At 41.6% G+C, this 24987-nt stretch overlaps 1 protein-coding gene across 2 annotated transcripts; it reads left to right on the forward strand.

The window, feature by feature from the left end:
• Positions 1 to 509: 509 nt before the first annotated feature.
• On the forward strand, positions 510 to 24724 carry LOC148148838 (uncharacterized). 2 transcript variants are annotated; one of them, XM_087991790.1, is made up of 2 exons: positions 510 to 857; positions 24428 to 24724. In XM_087991790.1, the coding sequence occupies exons 1-2, from the start codon at positions 663 to 665 to the stop codon at positions 24659 to 24661; spliced, it is 429 nt and encodes a 142-aa protein (XP_087847916.1). In that variant the 5' UTR covers positions 510 to 662; the 3' UTR covers positions 24662 to 24724. The 2 variants fall into 2 exon arrangements, 1 of the variants encoding a protein (XP_087847916.1); XR_015758593.1 differs by lacking the exon at positions 510 to 857 and adding an exon at positions 11405 to 11480.
• The last annotated feature ends 263 nt before the right edge of the window (positions 24725 to 24987 follow it).

Consider the following 24987-nt stretch of genomic DNA (forward strand, 5'->3'; position numbering starts at 1 on the left):
TGGTAAAACAATAAAGCAGCTCTAAGGGCCTGAAAGGGGGGGGGGGGGTATTTGAATGCAACATCTTGCTTCCATTGTTGACTGGTTCTTTACCGACTTGTTCATTCAGCTGCAGAGATGGGTGAGCGAGTCTTCCATTCTCACTCCAGCTTTCGTCAACAAGACAGTTAAACTCTACAAGGGTGTGTCTTTTGTGTTGCTCAATACTATAACGATGTCAAGCTCGATCTACTTTCGCCTGGGGCATAGCAGACCACAAGTTAAGGCCTTTTTTCTAAAACAAAAGGAGGCACAGTTTCTGTTTTTATCCCAAATATTCCCGCATTTTAAGGTGTTACTTTCCGGTATCTTAGTCATTGGAGAGAAACACAATTTCATTGAAGGGTGTTTAGACTGGGGATTCAGCAATGCAGACAATCAGGTGAAAGAAACAGATACCAATGTCTGTTTGAGTTCAGAGAAAAAAAATCCCATTCACCCCAAGGTCTCCCGGCATGAGGCAACTAAAGCTGACCTGACCTCTCAATGACTGTATTATTGTGCAGTGTTGGCCACTTGTGACGTTGGGTGTGCCTGAAGGATGGTTGGCGAGCAGCCCCCCAGCGTGCACCTAGTTGCCCCAGGGATACAGGCTTGACCGTAACTCTTTGCTCGGTCTGGAGATGGATCTCTATTTTAATCTAAGCAATGCGTTGCTCAAGTCCCCTTACTGTCCGCCCAGCGTCTTCGAGCAAAACTCAACATTGGAAAGCCACCCTTCTCCCGAATTCTTGCCTGGCCGATTCATGCTGCTAACTGGCATGAGTCTGATAGTGTTTTTCCTCTTCCTCATTCGAAGGCAGGTGAAGACGGTGGAGGTAAGTCTCTCCGGGGGTCCAGGGTGGAACTCCTCACTGGAGCCCTAAACCCTTTTGGGATCACTGGTCAACTAGTCATAGCCTTATCCGCCTTCAGTAGGACTCGCTTAGCAAGGGAGAAGGCAATTTGTGGAAATAGGTCATGTCCCCTCCATCTCTGACATCTGGCGCTGTAATGTGCTTTTTTTGTTGGGGGAAAGACTCTGTGGTTCCAACACTTGCTCCTTTTATTTTAAATTGACAGGTCTTGCAGCTTTCCCCCACCTCCTTTAAATAATCTTATCAGTGTTCAACTCAGAATGGGTTTTTGTTTTGGTGGGAGAAGGTGGCCGCGGGGAAAGGGCTGCAGCTGCTATCCCTCTCTGAAGGGAATGGTGTGTTGATGTTTCCTGTGTGTTATCGGATAGTGGCCTAATCGCTGATTTCGTAAACTGTCATGCTGACTTGACAGAACATTTCAGCTACGCTGTTTATGACAGCTTTAAAAACTCCTAACACGTCCTCAGCTTGTAACAGGGCCTGACCGCAAAGCTATCTTGCTGTTTGGGAAAAGGTTCAATGTTAGCTCGGCTGGGTTACTATTTTATTTGCAGATTCTGATGGCCGAGTTTGTCTTTGCACTTTGGGGGATTAACTTTTTCAACCAGTGAGTGTGTTGAAATCTCATTGTCGGATGCAAGCTTTCTTTGTAAAATGTAGGACAAGGACGGGAGTTATGTGCACTCATTGTTGAAGTAGCTGGAATAGAAACATTAGGGTTAATAGACGACAAACGAACCACAAGAACACTTCTTCAAAACAGAGGTGTGCCTTTGAAATGAAAGCTTTAACAGGCAAGACTAAATCAGTGTAGCAAATAGCTTGATTGTTGAAAAGTACATCTATTCCCGGTCTAATTAGTCTCCTCAGTTGTTGTAATGCTCATTTTAGTTAGTTACCATTTCAAAACATCCGATTTTGCTGCTCGTCGGATGCTGCCTGAATTGCTGTGCTCTTCCAGCACCACTGATCCAGAATCTGGTTTCCAGCATCTGCAGTCATTGTTTTTACACCATTTCAAAACAGGTCATTTTGTTAGCGTATGGATAGTATTTGCAATAAACTAGACAGTTGGCATGATCCAATCTTGACAGAATGCTCTTAAATTGGGAATAATTTAGGTTTGTACTAACAATTGTTAGCAGACTAAGGTGTGTTTGATTATCTGCAAGTGTTCAAATAGAAAGTGTAGTTTTACTGTCTGCATACTACACCTCTACATCATCCATGCTCATTGTATATGTAATGGAATCTGACACCTTTCCTTTTAAATGGTAAACAAATCTGTCCCATTATGGATCATATTAAAACATGTTGATTAGCAGTTATCATGAAACCAACATTTGTTTTTCAACAAGGTGTTGTAACCGTGCCATAGAAACTAAGCCCTGTTGTTTTACCGTTGTCCAGGTGGGGGCATTGAGATTATTATAAGATATTGAATTCTTCTCAAACAATTTGTAGCGCATTTCTTGCTCTGGGCTGACAAGTTGAAAGTTTTTTAAAAATTTATTTTATATAACGGGGCAATTGCAATGATGTCATTGGGTCATTGTGACCTTTATGGTCACATAGCTACCAGTGAACCAATGACCATTAAGCTGTTTCCTCTTTGTTGTTCTCCCTTTATATTTAAAAAAAAAGCTCGGAGCAGGCTTTGCTGTCAGTGTTACATGGGGAAGGGGTAATACAGTCATAGGCCCATGTTAATGTTGTAGCCAGGGTTCAAATGCTGGCACAACAGCTGGCAAAATTTAAATTAATAAAACCTGGAATTCAAACCTAATCACGGTATTGGCCATTGTAAAGCATTCATAGTTGTAAAAACTCATCTGGTTTGCTAATGTCCTTTTTTTAAGTGAAAGAAATCTGTCGTCCTTGCTTGGTCTGATCCATTGCAATGTGGTTGACTCTTAACTGCCCTCTGAAACGGCTGAGCAAGCCTCTCAGTTCCAAGACAATTAGGGATGGTGACAAATTCTGGTCTAGCCAGTGATACCCTCATTATCGAGAGAGAATAACGAAAAGCGTGCATTCCCTGACCCTTTGCCACATTGTTGGGAGTCTTCTGCAGTCCAGATCCTATATTCTGAAATTCAGTTTCTGAATTCCTCAACTTCCCTGTCTGCTTTCAAGACCACTCTTGAATCTTACCTCTTTTTAACCTACATTTGAATAGGCTTCCTGATATTAAGGACCCTTAGGATTTGTGAAGCAGCCTGGGGATATTTTTCGACATTATGGGGACCATGAAAACACAAATTGTTGCAGCAACAAATTCAGAAAACTTGCTAATTGCCCATATCAGCTGCTTCGGGCAGGAGTCCTGCCAATCAGCGGAGATTAACTTTCTTCCAAAAGGACCCGTATACTTTTACTTTCATAGATAAAACAGACCATGGGCAATGAATGCCAACAGCTTGAAGCCTATCCCATGCCACATTGGCCGGAGCAATGTGACTAAACACTCGTTCCTTCCTCATTCACAAAGCCTAGTAATATTCTGAAAGAGTCACAGCAACTGGAAAAAAATACAAGGCCAATAAGGAAAAAAAACTCTGGAAAATCCTTTGACTCTCTTGGACGATCAGAACCAGCCGTGGGGTTGAGATGGATAATGCACATGCAAATAGGCCATTTGGCCCCTTGATAATTCAAGCAGATCTGCTTTAACTCCTGAGTTTCATGTTTGGGAAGGGAATTAAAATGCTATCTACCTCCACTTTAAAACTCTTCAATGACTCTGGCTGCAAGTATTGGAAGCAGAGCTGTTGGAACCCTCATCAGAGAGAGGATTTCTCCTCATTCTCCTCCCCCCGTCGTAAATGAGCAGCTCCTAATTCTTAAAAACAGTGCCATTTCCCCCCCCCCCCCAAAGTTCTGGACTTGCCTACAAGAGGAAACACCCTTTCCATGTCCACCTTGTTAGGACTGATCAAAAACTTCAACCAAGTTCCCCAAGTGCGCTATCTAACAAATACCCTCCTTCTGGATGACGTCGTCCCCATTCTGGCTCCTTTCTCAGGGCTTGCAGAGGTCAACCAGACCAATTGCAAACCTATTCCAAAGGCTCACTCCATTCCATCCAGTCTTTCCTGAGATGTACTGTGGACGCTGGAAATCTGAAACAGCAAGGAGAGAAAAATGCTGGAAGTTTTCAGGTCAGGCAGAGTTTACGTTTCAGCTTGAGAACAGAATTACTACTAAACTCCTTAGATGTTAAACTTGTATTCCTGGTCCTGTCAAATTTCTTAATTGGGAATAATGTATCAATGTGATTGTTATCCTGCCCTTAGTTATCTTCTGCTAAGTTATCTTTAAGGCTGGACTGTTCCAAAGGGGTTAATTTTTTTTTACATTACATTACATTTCATTACATTACATTACAGTGTGGAAACAGGCCCTTCGGCCCAACAAGTCCACACCGACCCGCCGAAGCACAACCCACCCATACCCCTACATTTACCCCATATCTAACACTATGGGCAATTTAGCATGGCCAATTCACCTGACCTGCACATCTTTGGACTGTGGGAGGAAACCGGAGCACCCGGAGGAAACCCACGCAGACACGGGGAGAATGTGCAAACTCCACACAGTCAGTCGCCTGAGGCAGGAATTGAACCCGGGTCTCTGGCGCTGTGAGGCAGCAGTGCTAACCACTGTGCCACCGTGCCACCCACAAATAGTTGGGCAGGGGAAAGAAATGGGCGGCACGATGGCTCAGTGATTAGCGCGGCTGCCGTGCAGCACCAGGGACCCGGGTTTGATTCCAGCCTTGCACGACTGTCTATGTGGAGTTTGCATGTTCTCCCCATGTCTGCGTGGGTTTCCTCCGGGTGCTCCAATTTCCTCTCACAATTCAAAGATGTACAGGTTAGGTGAATTGGTCAGGTTAGATTGCCCACAGTGTTCAGGGATGTGTAGGTTAGGTGCATTAGTCAGGGGAAATGTAGAGTAATAGGTTAGGGGAATGGGTCTGGGTGGGTCCCTCTTCGGAGGGTTAGCGTGGACTTGTTGGGCCAAAGGGCCTGTTTCCACACTGTAGGGATTCTATGAGACAAGTGTAAACCTAAGAACTAATTGAAATACTTTGAAATAATCACTGCCTGCTGATCAGAAGAACATTTGTTTATTCCTATTGTTTCTTTGTTTGTCTACCACGTCAGTGTATTATCCCCAATCACATGCACTTCAATTCTAAATGTTAGCCTCTTATATGGGATTTTATCAAAGTCCAAGCAAACCACATCCACTGATGTCCCCCTTATCAGCTCTACTAGTTACAATCTTGAAAAATCCCAGTAGATTTGTAAAAGCATGATCTCCCTTTTGTAAATCCATGTTGTCTCTGTTCAATCCTGTGACTGTTTTCCAAGTGTTCTGCTATGAAATCTTTTCGAATAGACTGTAGTATTTTCCCTTCTACTGATTTTCAGGCTAACCGGGCTCCGATTTTTTTTTTGTTTTCTCTCCACGTCCTTTTTTTAATGGTGGGATTACATGAGCTCCCCTCCAATCCATAGGAATTCTTCCAGGGTCTGTCGAGTTTTGAAAGATCGACATCAATGCAGCCCCATTCGAGGATGAGTGCAACAATTGTATGAGGCTAATTTCTGAGATGGGGGAAGTTCAGTGAGTAGACTAGGCCTACGTCCCTTGGTCGTTATAAAAAGAAGACATAGATAAAATTATTAAAGGGCTTTATAGAATCAACTATTGAAAATGTCTTCCAGGTGTCAGAAATCCAGAAAACATGGACAGAGTCTCAGAATAAAGGCTTTGTAATTTAGGACTGAGAGGAGGTGAAATGTCTTTGTTAATGTGTTATGAATTTTTGGAATTCTTTACGCCAGAAAGTTTCAGACATTGAGTCGTTGAGCATATTTTAGAGAACGCAGAAATACAATGACCTTGAAGGAAATTGAGGCGTGGGTATCGTGCAGGAAGGTGAAGTTGAGATGGAGGTTCAGTTTGATCTTATTGCATTGAGGAGCAGGCTTCCAGGGTCAAAGTCTTCCTGCAGCTCCTATTTCTTATAACCTTGGCTTTTGGGAATCACCTACAAGTTAGAAAATGAGAACAGATGGAGATGACAATAACTTCCATTGACATCACATGCTTCCTTCAAGAAGATATCTTTAAAAAAAATTCACACACAATAGATTACCTCTAAAGCATATTCAAAACAAAATAATAGTCATTGAATTGTGTACAGCAAAGTCTTTCAAATACAAAAGTGGAAAATGGCTTTTGATTTGAGACTGTTAGCTCAGGGGACCTTTTTAGCCTGGATTAAATCCCTACCCCGTCGAAATAGTGCCTTGCATCCAAATGAGCATCTCATCTGTAGTATGGGATCTGCAATAACTCCGTATTCCTTCCATGCAGTGCTGCCATAACAGGATTACATGCTCCCCTCCTGGATTCAGGTTCAACTTGAAACCATCACCTTTTGAGCTGAGGGCAGAATACTACCAACTCAGCCAAGCTGACACGTTAGTGTGGACCTGAAAACAAATTGGGGCGCGTACAAATTAGAACAACAATCTAAATATAAGTTGATGGGTAGCAACTACACATTGAGTTAAATCATGAAATGGATTTCTTCCTGATGCTCAATGGGGACACTGTCCAATAATTCAGACAAAGAGATGCACATATTCTTAGTAGCAGGATCCTAAATATAGCTGTAAACAATAGGGTGTGCTGAATGAAGCAAATGCCATACTGTTTAGTCTATAACAGATGCTTCCTTAAACGCTTTGTACAACCTGTAGAGTTGGATATTTAACTTTGGCAGTGGAGACAATGCAGATGATTAATGGAGGTAGAGGTATCTACTGAGGGAAGTACAAATTGTTACAGCCAGACCCTGGGTGCGGTTCCCCAATTTTGTTGTGGTTCCAGATGAAACTGTTAAGATCCCAGGTGGGAAGGGGTGAATTGACTCCCCCCTCATTATTCACCTCCCCTTTCGGTTGGTTACAATAAGCTTAATTTAGGAAGGATCACTTACCTTGTGGATAACTTTATCCTGGACTCGTGATTTTTTTTTAAAAACAGAACCAATTTTAACCAGGCTTCCTTGAATTGATAAAAAGAGCAACTTTAATGATGAAATGCAAAAGAATTAGTAAAGTCAGGCATAGAATTAAGAGGTGACTCCACTGAGATAAATTTAACAAAAGAAAATACCTACACAGATAAGTCTGAGTTTATGAAGAGTGGTGATTACCAGCAGCATGTTGGACAGTTGATTTTTGTTTTAGTTTGTATAAGTTGATTGATTTTGCTTTGTCTTGATTCCTTCTTAATCACTGATTTTCAGCACTTTGAGTAAGCTTCAGTAAAATTCTGCAGCGCAGGACTAACTAGGGGATAGGTTGTTCACTTTCAGCCTTACATAAATTATGCTAATACTTGAATACTGCAGGCTGGTATGCCCGAATATACCACTAATCCATACTAGTAGATCACAAAAGTGCTTTTAAATACCTTGTGTATTCAAGTGTGTTCACGGTGTGGGACATAATCTGCAGTGGATGATTGTTGTTGAACAGGGAAGGTCATCAGCCTCTTGTTATCTTGGTAGTCACAAAGGATCACAGTCTTTTTGAGAATTACAACATGGCTGTGGTATTTGGATGAAGGGGGAAGTGGTTACCTGGCTGAGAGATTGGCAGAAAGATCAGAAAGAAATAATAGTTGATGAATGTTTTATGGGCTGGAGGAAGCTGAGTTCCCTTGACCATTGGGCTGTTTGTTTTTTCTGATATGTTAATGACCCACAGGACGCAATTCCAATGTTTACGAATGATCCATCACACGGAAGCACTGTGATTTGATTTATTATTGTCACATGTACCCATGTACATGAAAAGTTTTGTTTTGGGTACAGATCAGAACATACAAAGTTTTTCAGGTGATACAACAGAGTGAAGAATACAAAGTTATGATTGCAGAGAAGGTGCACAAAAAGTAAGGTCAACATTAAGTTTGAGAGGTCCACAACAGAGGGGAAGAAGCTGTTTTTGAATCTGTTGGTCCATATGTTTAAGCTTTTATATCTTCTGCGCAACAGAAGAGATTGGACCACATAACCGGGTGAGAGGGGTCCTTGATGATTTTGGCTGCCTTTTCCAAGGCAGTGAGAAGTGTTAGATGGAGCCAATGAATGGAAGATTGGCTTGCGTGTTGGACTGGGCTGTGTTCATAACTTTGAGGTTCCATACGGACCTGGGCAGAGTAGTTGCTATACCAATCCATGAGGAAGGTAGAGTAGAACTTCAAAGGCTATTAACAGGTTGTTGGATTGCGCAGGAAGGTAGCAGATGAAATTCAATGCAGAATTGCAGCAGCTGAGGGTCCAGAGTGAGATGGTCAGCACGACAGGGCAGAGTGGGAGAGCTAGCAGCCATGGAGTGACTACAGGCTATAGAAGGACTGTAATTTCGATATTTAACTTTATTTCTTTATTTCCTAACTTATACTATGAAGAACTGTAATATAGAATTTAGTTTTATTTCTTTATTTCTCTACTTTTGTACCTAATCTAAGTAGCTATGATTTTGTAACTAAGTAGTTAAGTTGACAATATTGTACACTTCATTGTACTGTACTTTTGTTCTTGAGTACATGTGACAATAAAACCTATTTCAAATTCTAATTTTAATATAAAATGGTTCATTTTAGTAGGAAACGTATGGACAGCCAATATAAAACAATGAGCACAGTTCTAAAATTGTGTGGAAGCAAAGGGATCTGGGTGTATCTGCTTAAGTCAATTTGATTTGGATGAGAGAACTAAATAGATCTCCATGTTTGCAGACAACTAAAAGCTGAGTGGGAGGTTGAATTGTGAGGAGAATACAGAAATGCTTCAGTGTGATTTGGACAAGTGTTGAGCAAATGCATGGCAGATGCAGTATAATGTGGACAAATGTAATGCTTTGGTAGGAAAAACAGAAAGGTGGATTATTATCTGGCTATATACTGAGAGAAGGGAATGTGCAAAAGACCTGAGTTACCTTATGCAAAGTTAAAAATCACACAACACCAATTATAGTCCAACAGGTTTATTTGGAAGCACTAGCTTTCGGAGCGATGCTCCTTCATCAGGTGGCTGTTGTGTATAAGATCATAAGACAGAATTTATAGTAAAAGTTTACAGTGTGATGTAACTGAAATTATATATTGAAAAGGACCTAGATCGTTTGTTAAATCTCTCACCTTTTAGAACCTTACATGGATTCATGCAGTTTTGAGCAAAATAAAATGTAATTCTGTAAGTACAAATTCACCCCCACAAACTTATGTGTATGTGTGCATGCACCAATCGTTAAAGTCAACTTGAGAATGTACTTTTTAAAAAGTTCTTCAATTTACATATGAAAGAACTGAAACCAACATGTTCATTCTAAAAAATGAGAGACTTAACAAACAATCCAGATCTTTTTCAACTTAAAATTTCAGTTGCATCACACTGTAAACTTTTGCTATAAGTTCTATGTCTTACAATCTTATACTCCACAACCACCTGATGAAGGAGCAGTGCTCCGAAAGCTAGTGCTTCCAATTAAACCTTTTGGACTATAACCTGGTGTTGAGTGATTTTTAATTTTGTACACCCCAGTCCAACACCAGCACCACCAGATCATGAACACCTTATGCAAGAGTTGCTGAAGGTAAGTATGGCACGCAGGTGAAGCAGGCAATGAAGGAGGTTGAATCAGGAATGTATTTGATGGAGCTTAGAAGAATAATGAGAGGGGATCTCATTATATGTATAAAGTTCCAACAGGGTTAGATGGGTAGATGCAGTAAGGACTGGGGAGTCCAGGACCAGCATTCACAGCCTAAGGATAGGAGGTCAACCATTTAGGACTGAGATGAGGAGAAATTACTTCACCCAGAGAATGGTAAGCCTGTAGAATCTGCAGCCACAGAAAACAATTCGAGACCAAAACATTGTATGATCTCAAGAATGCGTTTGCTAGAACACTTGGGAAGAAAGGGATCAAAGAATGTGGTGGGAGGGTGTGAGGTAAAAAGTGGGAACAGACTTTTGATTTGGATGACTAGCCATTGCCATATTGACTAGTGGAGCAGGCTTGAAGGGCTAAATGCCTGCTTGGTGTCCTATTTGTGATGTTATTGAAGATGGCAAGACCAGTTGAGACAGTGCGTGCACTATTCTAGGCTTTATGAACAGGGGCATAGAGTACATGAGCATGGAAGTTTTGCTGAATTTAGTAATAATAGTTTCCTTCAGTCTCAACTGGTTGTGACAAATGTGTCCTGGGGTGTCATGCTTTAGGAACAATTTCTGGGCATTCAAGGGAGCACTTGTTAATTCATTGTAGACCAACAACTGCAACCATAAATCTTTATCAACCATACCTCCAGGGTGAGCATTTTCTCTTTATTGAATATGTTAAAACCAATCCCAATATTGATTGCCTCACTTGTTAAACCTCTCTACTTTAAAAAGAGCAATCTCGCAGTTCTCCATATCATTAAAGACCTTCACTTCCTTAAAAAAGTGATGATTGATTTTTGACTTAGAATTGTTCAACACACAGGGAAGCTTCTTACATGAGAAATATGACACACCTATTCTGCTAAATCCACATGCCAATTCAAACCAGGGCATCTTTATTTCATTCATATGTTGCAGAACACTTTAAAAATCTGTACAATCATAAACAGATTATCTGTTGCTTTTTTTTTGAAAATGCATGATGCAAGATCTAGTTTTGTCACTGACCATCTTGCCTGTTTGCAAAAGCACTTGATTTGAATTTCAGTCCTATTCTCTTTCTAGTAGAGCTGGTTTCATTAACTTCCTTATCTTGTGGCAGATTCACTCTCTGCACCAAAACATTAAAATGCCTTGTCAATGTGTTAATGGAACAGCTTGCATTAAGTCAGTTTTCCCTGTACTTTACAGGCTCGATAGAATTGAGGCGAGTTAACAAGATACAGCCAGAAAATTTATTAAGCTAGATACAGAGCATTTACTTCATTTAGTAGGGAATTGTAAAAAAGTGGACACAATTCAGCCAGGCTATTCAAGTGTGGAATCAGGTAGCGCCTTTTCATGCAAAGATGAGTGGAAATTTGGAACTCTGTCCGCAACTTTTGTATTGTGTAGGAGATTGCAGTGTATATCTCCAGCATCTGCTTGGAGATATACACCACACAACTCTTGGAGATATACACCACACAACTCATGGAGATATACACCACACAACTCATGGAGATATACACCACACAACTCATGGAGATATACACCACATAACTCATGCGGCCCATGCTTCTGGGGTCATATCAACAATAGAATGCTGTTGAGTGAACAATGGATTGAGCTCTATCTTGCACGTAGTAGGACTACCTGTCTAGGATGTTATTTGTGACTTTGCCCGCTGTGCTCTTTGTATGACTTTAGGAAAAGCAGAAACCAGAAGGGAGGGGCTCAGATTAAGAATGGCAGGACATTCAGTGGCACGATTTCAGAGCAAATGGAGGACCTGAGAAGGGGTGTTGCTTATTCACAGAGTTTTGGCTTAGACTTGTTAGGAGGTGAGTGAATCTCTATAAATTTGAAGAGATAGGACAGGAATGATTTTAAAGAAAAGGTTTGATGATAACAAGTAAAGTTGTTCAAATTAGAACGTTGCTTTCTTACAAAGCAAGTTGTCATGATCTGGAATACGTTGCTTGAGAGGGTGGTTGAAGCAGATTCACTGTCATTTTCAAAAGAGAAATGGATGATGCATGAGAAGAAAGAATTTGTGTGGTACTGGGACAAAAAGTGGAATTTAGTGGTGGTAGTGATGTTTTAATGGGTATCCTACCCTTAATTTGGCTTGAGAGGTGCTGTCAAAAAACACCTTTTGCAAGTTGTTGATGTAAATGGGTGACTATGTGATAGATCAGTGCGGAATTGAACATGAGCTGGAGCATACATGCGTTACAACAACAATGTAAATATAACTTGATGAGTAACTACTGCATCCTTAAATCTCTTAACAGATGTACTCCCTGATTAGCTGAATTGCGTCTCTGTTTTAATAGTTTGACAGAGAGAGTGACTCTTGTGTTAAACAGGAAATGAGTGTAGATCCAAAAATAGATCTAAATAATAGCATGTCTTGAGTGAACTGAATAGCATGTTAGTCTTTCTGTGACAGTTGGATGAATAGCCTTAAGACCACACATTGGGTGGAGTTTTCAAATTTGGCTGGAGCTTCAAATAAGCATTGTTGCATTGGCCATCTGTTATTTTCCCTACCGACTTCCTCTGTGTTGAGAGAGTACATTATTTAGTCAATACCACTTCTCTGATGGTTGTAATTTTCCTGAATTCTTTCCTTTCTATTTTTCGAATTTGTAGCTACTTCTGGGATGTAACCAGTATCATCAATAATGAATTATTTTATTGTCACAGGTATTTTACCATGAAAAATACAGTAAAAAACATTATGAAGCTTCCACTGTTACTGTGGTCTGGTGCCATTTTGAATAGTTTTAAGAAAAAAATATAGCTTGGAGTCCTAGAGGTTTACAGCATGGAAACAGGTCTTTAGGCCCAACTTGTCCTTGCTGACCAGTTTTCACCATAACTCTTCCGCTACTGCCAGCACTTGAAGTTGCTGCTCCTCAGGCGCCATCTTCACCACTGGGCCTACCTTGTTAGCGTCCTCACTGTTGTCTGCCAGAGTCTTACTCTGGGCTGACCAGTCACTGCCACATTCTGGACCCCAAAGAAGCCACGCTCCTATCGCCTCCCTCCTCATACCATTGTGCTTGAGCCCACTTTGATGGTAAGTTGAAGCAAAAACTAGAAAGGAAAAAGGAAAGCAGATGGAATGGACGAGCCTAGCCTCAGGAGCCCAGGCACTGCCTACTCTGTTGCCGCCATCTTGATATTGAAGACCGATGCAAAATACGTGTTCAAGTAATCTGTTATCTCCTTATTTTCTGTATTAACTCTCCAGGGTCACCTTTTACTTAGCACCAAGTACATCTTTATAAAAACTCTTGCTCTCTGTTTTTATGTTTCTGGTTGGTTTTCTCTCATTCTCCAATTCTTCCACACAAGTTTGTTTTGATATTCTGATAAATCTTCTGGTATGCTACCTAACCTTGTGCATGCAAATGCATTTTCTTTATGTTTTAACTTGTCTATTTCCCCACAGACTGTCCCTTGGAATTTTTCATACTCACTGGCATGGATTTATTCTGTACATTCTGAAATAACTCCTCAAATGTCTGCCACTGCACCTTGATTGGCTTATCCTTTAAACTCAGTTGTTAATTCACGTTAACCTATCCTGCCAATCTTGCTGTGTTGTGGAGGTGTCGGTGTTGGACTGGGGTGGACAAAGTTAAAAATCACACAACACCACATTATAGTCCAACAGGTTTATTTGGAAGCACTAGCTTTCGGAACACTGCTCCTTCATCAGGTAACTAGTGGGGCAGGATCATAAGACACCATTATTTATCGCAAAAGATTACAGTCTCATGCAACTGGTATGATATATTAGACAAACCTAGATTGCTGTAAAGCCTTTCATCATTTAGAAAGAGTTGCAGGTTTTGGTTTATCAATATGTAAATCCCAGAACTGCTTTTAAGTCACATTCTCGAGTTAACTAAAGGCTTTATAAAGAAAGGTGTCATTTCAGCTCAGGCAATGTATTAAAGGTATTAGGTTAGAGTCTGTCTGTATCCCAACCTTGAGTCAGACTGGTTCTATTTCCAAAGTAGGAATTTATAAAATATTACATGGATTGACTGCCTGCAGATTGTGCACTTTTGAGCTCCGAAATATTTACCTAACCTTTCTTGTAGATTGCTAACTTTCACCTGCCGTGATATGATTTTGAATCTGAATAATAGAACGACTTCAGTCCAGTCTGTCTAAACCCACCTCAACACTATTTGTTTAAAAATCAATCTTTTGGGGAAAAGCTGAGCTTTGCCTCTCCTGGGTGACACTAAAAAAATGAGCTTTGTTGCTGCACAGAAGGCATTCGATTACAGATGATAACAAACTGCTCTGAGACAAGTTATTTCGAACAGTGTATTCTCTAACCTCAGAACATCTTTCATTGGCATTTTTTCAACTTCATCTGTTTAGTAAGGCCACCATTTGCTGCATTGCCTAATTGTCCTTGAACTGAGTGGCTTACTGGGTTAAGGGTCAACAAGGTTGAAGTATGCCTGGAGTCACGTATTGGTAAGGATGGCAGATTTCATTTCCTAAAGAACATGAGTGAGCCAGATAGGTTTTGAACAACCATTTGTGACTGTTTCCTGATCGCTGCTGAAACTGGCTTTCCAAGATAATTAATAAACTGATGTGCACACTTCACCAGCTACTGTGTGGAAAATGAGCCTAATGCTGTAATCCAGCGATACTATCACTATGCCAATGCCTCACTCCATGTGGTACTTGCATTATCCATAGTTGTTGACTGTGTGACAGGCTTTTGATTATGAATTAGTGTTGAATTAGATGACCAGTTTTTTTTAAGGTAATGGAATTGAAAATGGGGAGAAGTGCAAAATTGGGTGCCATCATACATTAGATGCTATAATGCAAAGTCGTCAAAGAATCCCTACAGTGTGGAAACAGGCCATTTGGCCCAACAAGTCCACGCGGACCCTCCGAAGACTAACCCTACATTTACTCTACATACTCCTCTACGTTTATCCCTAACTAATGCACCTAACCTACACACCTCTGACCACTATAGGCAATTTAGCACAGCCAGTTCACCTAACCTGCACATCTTTGGATTGTGGGAGGAAACCCACGCAGACACAGGGAAAATGTGCAAACTCCACACAGACAGTTGCCTGAGGCAGGAATTGAACCCAGGTCCCTGTGAGGGGCAGCAGTGCTAACCACTGAGCCACTGTGCTGCCCATTGGTCATTCTTGTGCTATTATCTGGGCAAATATAGATCTCAAAATTGAAAAGGTAGTGTCTTAACCTACTGTGTCATCACATTCCTTTTCAAAGCCTTTTTATAAAGGGAGGCACTGAAGGTTCGTCTCTCACTCTGGGAAATGGACCACTGTGTTGTTGGACATAGGTACCCGGTGCAACCTCCTCCCATCAGGGATAAGATACAAAAAAAAAGTGCACATTTAAGAACAGCTTCTTCCCTGCTGTTTCTAGACTTATGATTTCTCACATTTTTAAATCAAATGTTGATCTTGTTCTCTGTGCAGCTTCTCAGCAGGCCGTAACATTATATTCTTTGCTCTGTTCTATTACCCTAACGCACTTTGTATGGTGTTATGGGCCTGTTCTGCACGCAAGATAAAACTTTTCCCTGTACCTAGGTACATGTGACAATAATAAATCAAAACAAATAAAAATCAAATCTTTAAACAGATGGTTAAAGCATCTTTTTCCACTGCAGATTTTTGTTGTGCTGTAAAATGTTTATGTTTTAGAAAAGACAATCTCTGGGTGGGAGGGGAAGAAAACTTTAGTGAAGACTCAACCTTTTTAATGGAAATAAACCTGTAAAAATTGTATTATAGTAAAGGAGAGTATGTGAGGAACTTCAACTCTGACATGTCAATAGGTCAGCTGGTCAACTGATCATGGAAGGACAGGCCAGAGTTGCTCAGGGTAGGACAAGTCACCATTTTTACATGCACTGATTTGCCAACTGCTTCATATGTAGATGGTTCACAGACACTCTCTGCCTAACTAAGGATGGAAGGGAGTGGTTCTTGCAAAATATAGAAAAGGAAATACAAAGGGTGACAATTGTGTTGTGTTTTGAGATTCTTCAAAGAAAATGAATTGTCTTTCATACTGTTGTGATTGTGTGTGTGTGTGTGTGCGTGTGCGTGTGTGTGTGTCTTGGCATTGGAATTGTTTGTTTGTGTATCTCCTCACTCCTTGTTACCATATGCACTTTGTGCCAACTCCTAACTATGTAATGGAACAAATTTACAGATTGGAGTTGCCAGTCTACACGCCCTGACCTACGTTTCTGGCCTGAGTTCAGAAAATTAGCTTACAATAAAGGTGTTGTTTAATTGAAAAGGTGTGGAGAGCAGGCACATTCATTCTTTAGGTATTTTTGCATAATTGAAAAAATGTATCACTTTGACATTCAATCAGATACTTTTGTAATCCTAAAAATGTTGAGCGCTGCATTTAATCTTTTCACATTCTCTGTGGAATTGTTCCATTTTATGGGTTCTATCACTGCGATTAAAAGTGGGTTTTTTTTAATAGATATTCTGCCAAGCAGTGCTTCAACAACACAGGTCTATTTAAGGCACGTGGACCATGTGCGATTTACTGTCTGCATCATGGGAATTATCACAACCTGTGTTGATTTAGTGCTGTTTGAGAGGCTTCTTATCATCAAACCCTTTCTTTAAATCATACTTGCCTCATCTCCCTCAAATCTAGAGTATCACTCGCCGCCTCAAATTCCTGATGAAGGGCTTTTGCTCAAAACGTCGACTCTCCTGCTCCTCGGATGCTGCCTGACCGGCTCTGCTTTTCCAGCACAACACTTTTTTTGACTCCTCAATTTCTAAGCCAGAGCTCCAATGGCTAACCAACACGAGAAAATCTTCCATTTTCTCTGAAATCTTGTCAGCAGGACGCTAACTATCCCACCATTCAATTCACCTGACCTGCACATCTTTGGACTGTGGGAGGAAACCGGAGCACCCGGAGGAAACCCACACAGACACGGGGAGAATGTACAAACTCCACACAGTCAGTCGGCCGAGGGTGGAGTCATACCAGAATCCCTGGCATTGTGAGGCAGCAGTACTAACCACCATCTCACCCAACCTTTGAAACTTCAACCTTTGAATAAGCTGGCTGTGTTGCGTCCCCCTGACTTTCTTGTATTTCACATTGACTGCAGGTTTTGCTATGTTTCTTCAGTCATATGCTGCCGTAATACCATGTGCACACAGGAAGTGACTGCCCTGCTTTTAATTCATGCTTGAACCCAGGCTGTCATGAGCTCTGAAGCTGACTGACCCCAGCAGAACTCAAATTGAGCAGAATGCTGGTGACATTAAAGTGATCCACATGCTAGTCAACTGAATGAATTTGACCTCCTCAAAACATACATCGCACAACAGGAAATATGTCCCCTTCTGAGCCATTTCTTACATTTTATTTAGATCACACTGCAACTCCAATCAGCCATATCCCTGAAACCCCTACCTTTTACATGTGTGTTGATTTCACCATTAGAAAATAGCAAGCTAATTTTTTTTTGGTTTTATACTGAATTTCTACTCCTATTCATCTTTACGTATCCTAATTCTACTGAAATTTGATGTCAGACTTAACAATATGCCACGTTATTCTGGATAGCTACTCCAAACCAATTATTTTCTTGCTTCAAGTTGTTTTGGTGTTTAAATGCCATAAATAGATCATCCTTTAGCTGTAAGCTCAGAGGAATGCAGACCAAGCATTTGTGCAATGTGTCCTGAAAATTTAACCTGGTATCATTATTTATTTCCTGCTAACTTTAGTCTTCTGCCTCCTGTTGTACCAGCGATTTACATGCCGATGTGTTGATGGTGTGGAATTGCATTTGACATACAGGGGTAAATCCACTGAGCTTCAATGAATACCCCTGACAGTCAATCAGGGAAAAGTCCCTCAAATAAAATGGAAGGAGCAATGACGCTTCCTCCCCCAATCACAAGTTGCTTCCCTTCAGTATTTCTTGCTGATCGGCTCACGGTGATGTGTGGGGGCAACATGGTGGCTGGTGTAGGAGACTTCCTCCATTGGGGTGAGATGGGAGACTGCCAACGCAATTAGGAGGGGTGGGATAGAAGAGGAGACATGGAGGAGGCTACAAGTACGTTGGGCTGGAAGAGAGTGTTGATGTGGCACGCCCGATTGAGTTTATGGTCAGTGGTAACTCCGTGGGCAGGCTGCAAATGTGTAGGGCAGTAAAGGAAGAGAGATGGGAAGCCACAGTGGGACTGCCCGGGGGAGGAAGAGGGTGAAGAGACTGGGTGCTGGTGAATGGTGGGGAGAGAAGAGATGAGGTTATAGAATATAATGACAGGGTAGATGAGGGGCTCTGGGGGAGAAGGGGGAAGAAAGAGGGAGATAGCAGGGCAGGGGTGCAAGAGAAAGCATGGCTGCATGGGGTGGGGGAGAGAGGGGAGACAGAGTACAATGAAGAGAGACCAGTTTTAATCTGACAACCAAGGAACACTCATTTACCTAAGAACTAGAAAAACCTGAAATCACTGAGACAATAAAACGTTTGCAAATGCGCCAGCAGCATATGTTCAACAGCTAGAATACAGGAAAATAAGTTGGATGCTGTGGCAAAAGATTTGCTAACCCACGATAGTCCCACAAAAGCAAAATTGGCCAAACTGTACCAAAACACCCAGAATTCCTGAGCAGCTCACAAGCCGAATTAGACAGTACGCAGACAAGGGAATACACTTTAAGCTCCCAAGGACGATGACAGAGCACCACAGATATCTCAAAGCCCCAAGGTCAGTTTCATAATCCTGTAATATCAAAGCCACACAAAGAGCAGGTCAGACAGAGAGGCACCAGCAAGGACATGCTCCAGGAACAGGACAATGGAAGCAACTCACCACTCCAGAAGAGACATTAACATCTACCTGGGAAGAGGAATGGAACCATCGATACTGTCAGGATGTTCCATTGTGTGAAGGAACAGGACATTCAACTGTTTTCCAATTAGCATCCTTGTAACTAGCTTACTCCATTTCCAGATACATTGTAGTTTCCCATTTCTTAATTGTGCAGCATTACTATAAAACTGGTCTCATCCTCCGGTCTGGGAAAAGAAATCGGATCTACCTGTTCAGACTGTCAGTTCTGTGTCAGCTGGTCTGTTTTTTTTCTTCCAGCCATATAGCTTGCAATAAACTTTTTGTCAATTTCACTTTGAGCAGTATTTTGTGATCTCTAACCTACTGGGCACATTTCTCCTACAGATGCTATTGTTATTAAAACTTTATCAAGCATAGTCTGAGATTGAGATCTGAGATGCAGTAAAAGGAAGGCTACTTTGTGAATGTGTAATGGAAGTGCATTAGCTGTGACTGTTGTCTGGAGAATATAATTATAGTGATGGTTTCTGTAGTTTTGTGACAATTTTAAATACTGTGGTATCTGGAAAATTAAGGCTTTCTTATGTTGCACCATTTATACATAATGGGTAGTTGATAAATATTGAACATATTGGTAAATTATTCTAATTATGTTTGTGCGGGTCCAAATACCTGAAATACCTCTCCAATAAATATTGTTCCATTTGTGGGTGCATTGTAAAAACAGCCTGGAAGAAAGGCTTGAGAGGAGCATTCAACAAAAGAAAAGTTATTTTTACCAGTGAAACTGTGTGGGTGAATGTGTGGATAAATCTTGGGGGCGTTTCTGAGGCTATGAGCTGTCCAGGAAATGTCTCACCGCAACACTACACTGCGTATTCTTGTTGGATCAGGATTCCCATCTTAAACACTTGGAGGAGACATGGACAAAGTTTGCTACAGTGACCCATGCACTGAGCTGTAAGCCTCCCAGCTATAAGCAACGTGATGATTTGACCTTTTTCATAGAAACGTCAACAAGATTTTGCCTGAGCAGCCTTTTTCGTAAACTCCAAGAAAAATTGGGAGGGACAAATTTGGCAGTACTAAAGAGAAAATTGCGAAATGATTGAATTCATAATTGCAGAAGCATAAATGCAACATTATTTATTGTATCAATAGAAAGAAAACATCTGTAGTTATTTTTTAAAACAAGCTAATTCATGAAATATTCATAGCTTCTCAGCTATTGATTCTTGTATTTTAAAAGTTTCCAAAACACTTTGAGAATTAATAATTGCAGATCATTTAATTTTTTAAAAATTCATTCATTATGGTAGGGTAGCATTTGTTCCCTGTCCCTAGTTAACCCTGAGAAGGTGGTAGTGTGCTGCCTTTGGAACTGCTGCAGTCCACGTGCTGTAGATTGAACTATAATACCCTTGAAGAAGGAATTCCAGGGCTTTGACCTCATGACAGTGAAGGAATGGGGATATATTTCCAAGTTAGGATGGTGATTGGTTTGGAGGGGAATTTGCAGGTGGTGGTGTTCCCATGTATTTGCTTCTCTTGCCCTTCTGCATGGAAGTGGTTGTGGGTTTGGAAGGTGCTGCTGAAAGATCTCTGGTGAATTTCTGCAGTGCATCTTGGAGATTGACACTCAGTAGTTGCAATGTGTACTTTATAGGGAATGGATGCTTGTGGATGTAGTGCCAATCAAGTGGGCTGCTTTCTTCTGGATCAAGCTTCTTAAGTGTCATTGGAGCTGCCTCTATCCAGGCAAGAGGGGAGTATTCAGTCAGACTTCTGACTTGTGCCTTGTAAATGATGCCCGAAACGTCGATTCTCCTGTTCCCTGGATGCTGCCTGACCTGCTGCGCTGTTCCAGCAACACATTTTCAGCTCTGTTCTCCAGCATCTGCAGACCTCACTTTCTCCTTGTAAATGATGGACAGGCTTTGGAGAGTCAGGAAGTTAGTTACTCATCATAGTAGTCCTAACCTCTGACCTGATCTAGTAGCCGCTGTGTTGAAATAGTACATCCACTTGAGGTTTTGGTCAGTGGTAACTCCAAGGATGATAGTGGGGGATTCAGTGATGGTAATACTATTGGATATCAAGAGTTTGGTGTTTAGATCGTCCATTATTGGAGATAGTCATTGCCCGACACTTGTGTAATGTGAACACGACTTGCCATTTGTTAAGGCAAGCCTGGACAATATCCAGGTTTGGGCTGACAAGTGGTCAGTGACATTCCTGCCACACAAATGCCAGGCAATGACCATTTCCAATAACAGACTATCTAAACACCAGACCCTTGGTATTGTCCAGACCTTGTTGCATTTGAACATCGATGTGCATTCTCAGATACCCAAGACAATGTTCAGCATCATTCGTGATGTCACTGGGCAACACCCCACTTCTGACTTCATGCTGGAGAGAAGGTCATTGAGCAACTGGAAGATGGTTTGGCTGAAGACACTACCCTGACGGACTTCTGCAGAGATGTTCTGGAGCGGAGATGACTGACCTCCAACAACCATAACCATCTTCTGATGTACCAGGTATAACTTTAATGAGCAGAGAATTTGCCTCCAATACCCATTGATTCCAGTTTTGCTAGGGCTTCTTGAGGCCACCCTCGGTCAAATGCAGCCTTGATGTCAGGGGCTATCGCTCTCACCTCCCCTCTGGAATTCAGCTCTTTTGTCCATGTTTGAGCCAAGACTGTAATGAGGGCAGGAGCTGAGTGGCCTTGATGGAATCCAAACTGTGCATCACTGAGCAGATGCTGCTTGATAGCACTGTTGATGACACCTTCCATCACTTCACTGATGATCAAGAATAGACTGATGAGGCAGTGATTGGCTGGGTTGGATTGGTCCTGGTTTTTGTGTATCGGACATACCTGGACAATCTTCCATATTGTTGTGTAGATGCCAGTGTTGTATCTATACAGGAAGAGCTTCGTTAGGGGAGCAGCAAGTTCTGGAGCACAGACCTTCAGTGCCTCCAGCTGTTTTTTGACATCATGTGGGATGAACTGAATTGGCTGAAGACTGGTATCTGTGATGCTGGGGACCCACTGGAGGAGGCTGAGATGGATCATCCCCTTGACACTTCTGGCTGAAGAATGCTGTGAAAGCTTCAGCCTTACCTTTTGCACTAATGTGCTGGGCTCTTCCATCATTAAGGATGGAAATACTTGTGGAGCTGTCGTTTTCGCCAGTGAGTCCACCATCATTCACGATTGGATGTGGTAGGACTGCAGAGCTTAGATCTGATCTGTTGGATCTGGGATTGCTAAGCTCTGTTGATCACTTGCACCTTTTACTATTTGGCATGCAAGTAGTCCTGTTTGGTAGCTTTGCCAGGTTGACATCTCATTTTTTAGGTATAATGGTGCTGCCATTGAACCAGGTTTGGTCTCCTGGCTTGATAGTAATGGTTGATTGGGGGATGTGCTGGAGTACAATTCTACTGCTGTTGATAGCCCGTAGCCCGTAGCACCTCATGGCTGCTCAGTCTTGAGTTGATAGAACTGTTTTGAAGCCTGTTCCACTTAGCACAGCAATAGTGCCACACAACACGATGGAGGGTATTTTCAATATCAATGTGGGACTTCATCTCCACAAGGACTATGCAGTGGTGACTCTTACCTACACTGTCATAGATTCATCTGAGCTGGCAGAATGGTAAGGATGAGACCAAGTATGTTTTTTCCCCTCTCCTCGGTTCCTTCACCACCTGCCACAGATTCAGTCTAGCAGGATCTGACCAGCTCAATCATTAATGCTGCTGCCAAGCCACTCTTGGTGATGGACATTTGAAATCCCTCATCTGGAGTACATTTTGCGCCCTTGCCATCCCCCATGCTTCCTCCAAGTGTTATTCAACATGGAGTACTGTTTCATCAGCCGAAAGAGGATAGTATGTGGTATTCAGGAGGTTTCCTTGCCCGAGTTTAACCTGAAGATGACTCTGCAGCCAAGAAAATGTTGAGGACTCCCGGGACAACTGCCTCCGGACTGTATCCCACTGTGCTGTCACCTCTGTTGGGTCTGTCTTGTCGGTGAGACATATCCTGGGATGGTGATGGTGTCTGGGATATTATCTGCAAGGTATGATTCTGTGAGTACGACTATATCAGGCTGTTGCTTGACTAATCTGTGAGACAACTCTCCCAATTTTGGCACTAGCCCCCAGAAGTTAGTGAGAAGGGCTTTGCAGCTTGGACCGGGCTGTTTTCCAGTGCTTTGGTCGATTTGCCAGGTGGACCCACATGGTCTCATTTCTTTATTCAAACTTTCAGCTGAATGGCTGGCTTGCTAGGCCATTTTGGAGGAAGATGAGAGTCAACCATGTTGCTCTGGGGTCATACGTAGGCCAGACCAGGTGACAATGGCAGATTCCCTTTCCTGAAGGGCATTAGTGAACCAGATGGGTTTTCTGACAGACGACAATGCTTTGCTTTCATAGTCATCAGTAGATTCTTAATTCTAGACAATTTTTTATTGAATTGAAATGCCACCATCTGCCATGGCAGGATTCAGACCCGGGCCCGCAGAACATTAGCTGAATTTCTAGATTAATAGTCTAGCAATAATACCAGTCAGCTATTGTCTTCCCATTGGGTTCCTGAATCAAAGTCATTATTTATAATTATTGTGTAGCTACACGACTCGGATTTATTTGGAGTACTCTGCTCTCTAATAAAATCACTTCAAGCTACAAAGTGCAATTTAATGATTAGTATTTCACCTCTACAACAAAAGCTGCTGCTGTTATTTTTCTTTTCTTGTAAATGTGATCTAACTGGAAAAGGTTTTGGAAGCACGAATGTTAAACCGCCTCATGTCGTTGATCCCTGTCATAGCACTAGCCATTAAAACCTTGAGGCATCAGCCTGTCCTCGATATACGTTTGTTGAAAATGTTAGTTGTTCACCCTGGAGATGTGCCTAAAAATGTGTACGTGTGTGTGATGAGAGGGAATCAGCCGCAATCACATTCTCCGTCTGTACCAGGAAGGTGCCAATAGTACCAATGGCTGAAATAGATTCCTGGCACTTAATATTGATTTCCTTTTGGGAAATGCTGTTTGAATGCCAGGGAAACAGTGTTCATACCTCACTGAAGGTGGGGCTGAAGTGATGTGGGCTTCTTATTTCTAACTTATTTTGTGGCATACATCTGGTGTGTGTCTCAACTTCCAAATGTTAAGCATGAACAGGAGTGGGGAAAGAGTCTGAGTTGTAGAGATGTACAGCACAGAAACAGACTCTTTGGTCTAACTTGTCCATGCTGACCAGATGTCCTAACCTAATCTAGTCTCACTTGTCAGTACTTGGCCCATATCCCTCTACACCTTTCCTATTCATATACCCATTCAGATGCCTTTTAAATGTTGCAATTGTACCAGCCTCCACCACTTGATCTGGTAATTCATTCCGTCCACACCCTACTTCTGCGTGAAAAAGTTGCCCCTTAGGTCCCTTTTATATCTTTCCCCTCTCACCTTAAATCTATGCCTTCTAATTCTGGACTCTCCCAACCCAGGCTTGCAGACCTTTGTCTATTTACCCTATCCATGCCCCTAATGATATTATAAACCTTTTTTTTTATATAAGGTCACCTCTCAGCCTCCTACACTCCAGGGAAAACAGCCCTTTACCAAAGTTAGGCCTTGTACTCTCCTGTATTTTAAAGTGCACTATTCTGATGATTGTTGAGAAATAGTGGAACGGGACTAAGCCAGTTTGTGCGAAAAATTATTCCTTTGATCCAGAGCTTGAAATCAATCGCGTCAATTAGTGCACATAGCGCTCAACAGTGCACTGACACCAACAGCTTACTGCAATAAGCAGTAGTGAATAGTTCCTCTAATTAAAGCATTAATATTCTAATTGTATGTTGTCACAGGATAACTATCAGCTGGATGAAAGTGGAACAGTTCCCAAGAAGTCTGAATCACAAAATGCGTATATGGTGTCCGAGCATTCTTCATACAGTGCCGACAACATGGAGTCTATGAAAAAAAAGATTGCCATTCAGGATGAAATGTTAAAGAAACTAATCACTCTGGAGATTAAATTGACTGAATTAGAGAAGATTTTGATCTCCAAATATGGGAATAAAACACCCGTCTCATGTTAAACATTCTATCCAATTGATGCTACAAAATGCCACATAATTGTAGTTGTGCTAACCTGTACAGGAGGGGAATAAAGTAGCAACAAAAACAAGAACTAAACTAAGTTGTCAGCAAAGTCCTTTATTCTGTGCAATGATTAAATTCTTTTTCTTCACAGTTTGAGTGAAGTTAATTGCATGTAAAGAAATTTTCTAAACAGTGAGAGTGTTATGAATCTACCTGATGCTATTGCTGGAAAAGTTGGATCCAATGCTGAAATCTGGCTTTAATCGATTGCATTTTTTGACATTTTATTTCAGCCACGTTGTCCTTGTCAAGCATGCCCTTT

This window comes from Chiloscyllium plagiosum, unplaced genomic scaffold, assembly GCF_037043375.1.
Source record: "Chiloscyllium plagiosum isolate Xiang-an unplaced genomic scaffold, Cpla_swu_hap1 HiC_scaffold_11, whole genome shotgun sequence".
Taxonomy (NCBI): domain Eukaryota; kingdom Metazoa; phylum Chordata; class Chondrichthyes; order Orectolobiformes; family Hemiscylliidae; genus Chiloscyllium; species Chiloscyllium plagiosum.

Coding starts and splice junctions, on each gene's coding strand:
- LOC148148838 (XM_087991790.1), top strand. CDS start 663: ATGGATCTCTATTTTAATCTAAGCAATGCGTTGCTCAAGTCCCCTTAC. Junction 858..24,427: donor GGCAGGTGAAGACGGTGGAG/GTAAGTCTCTCC, acceptor ATGTTGTCACAG/GATAACTATCAGCTGGATGA.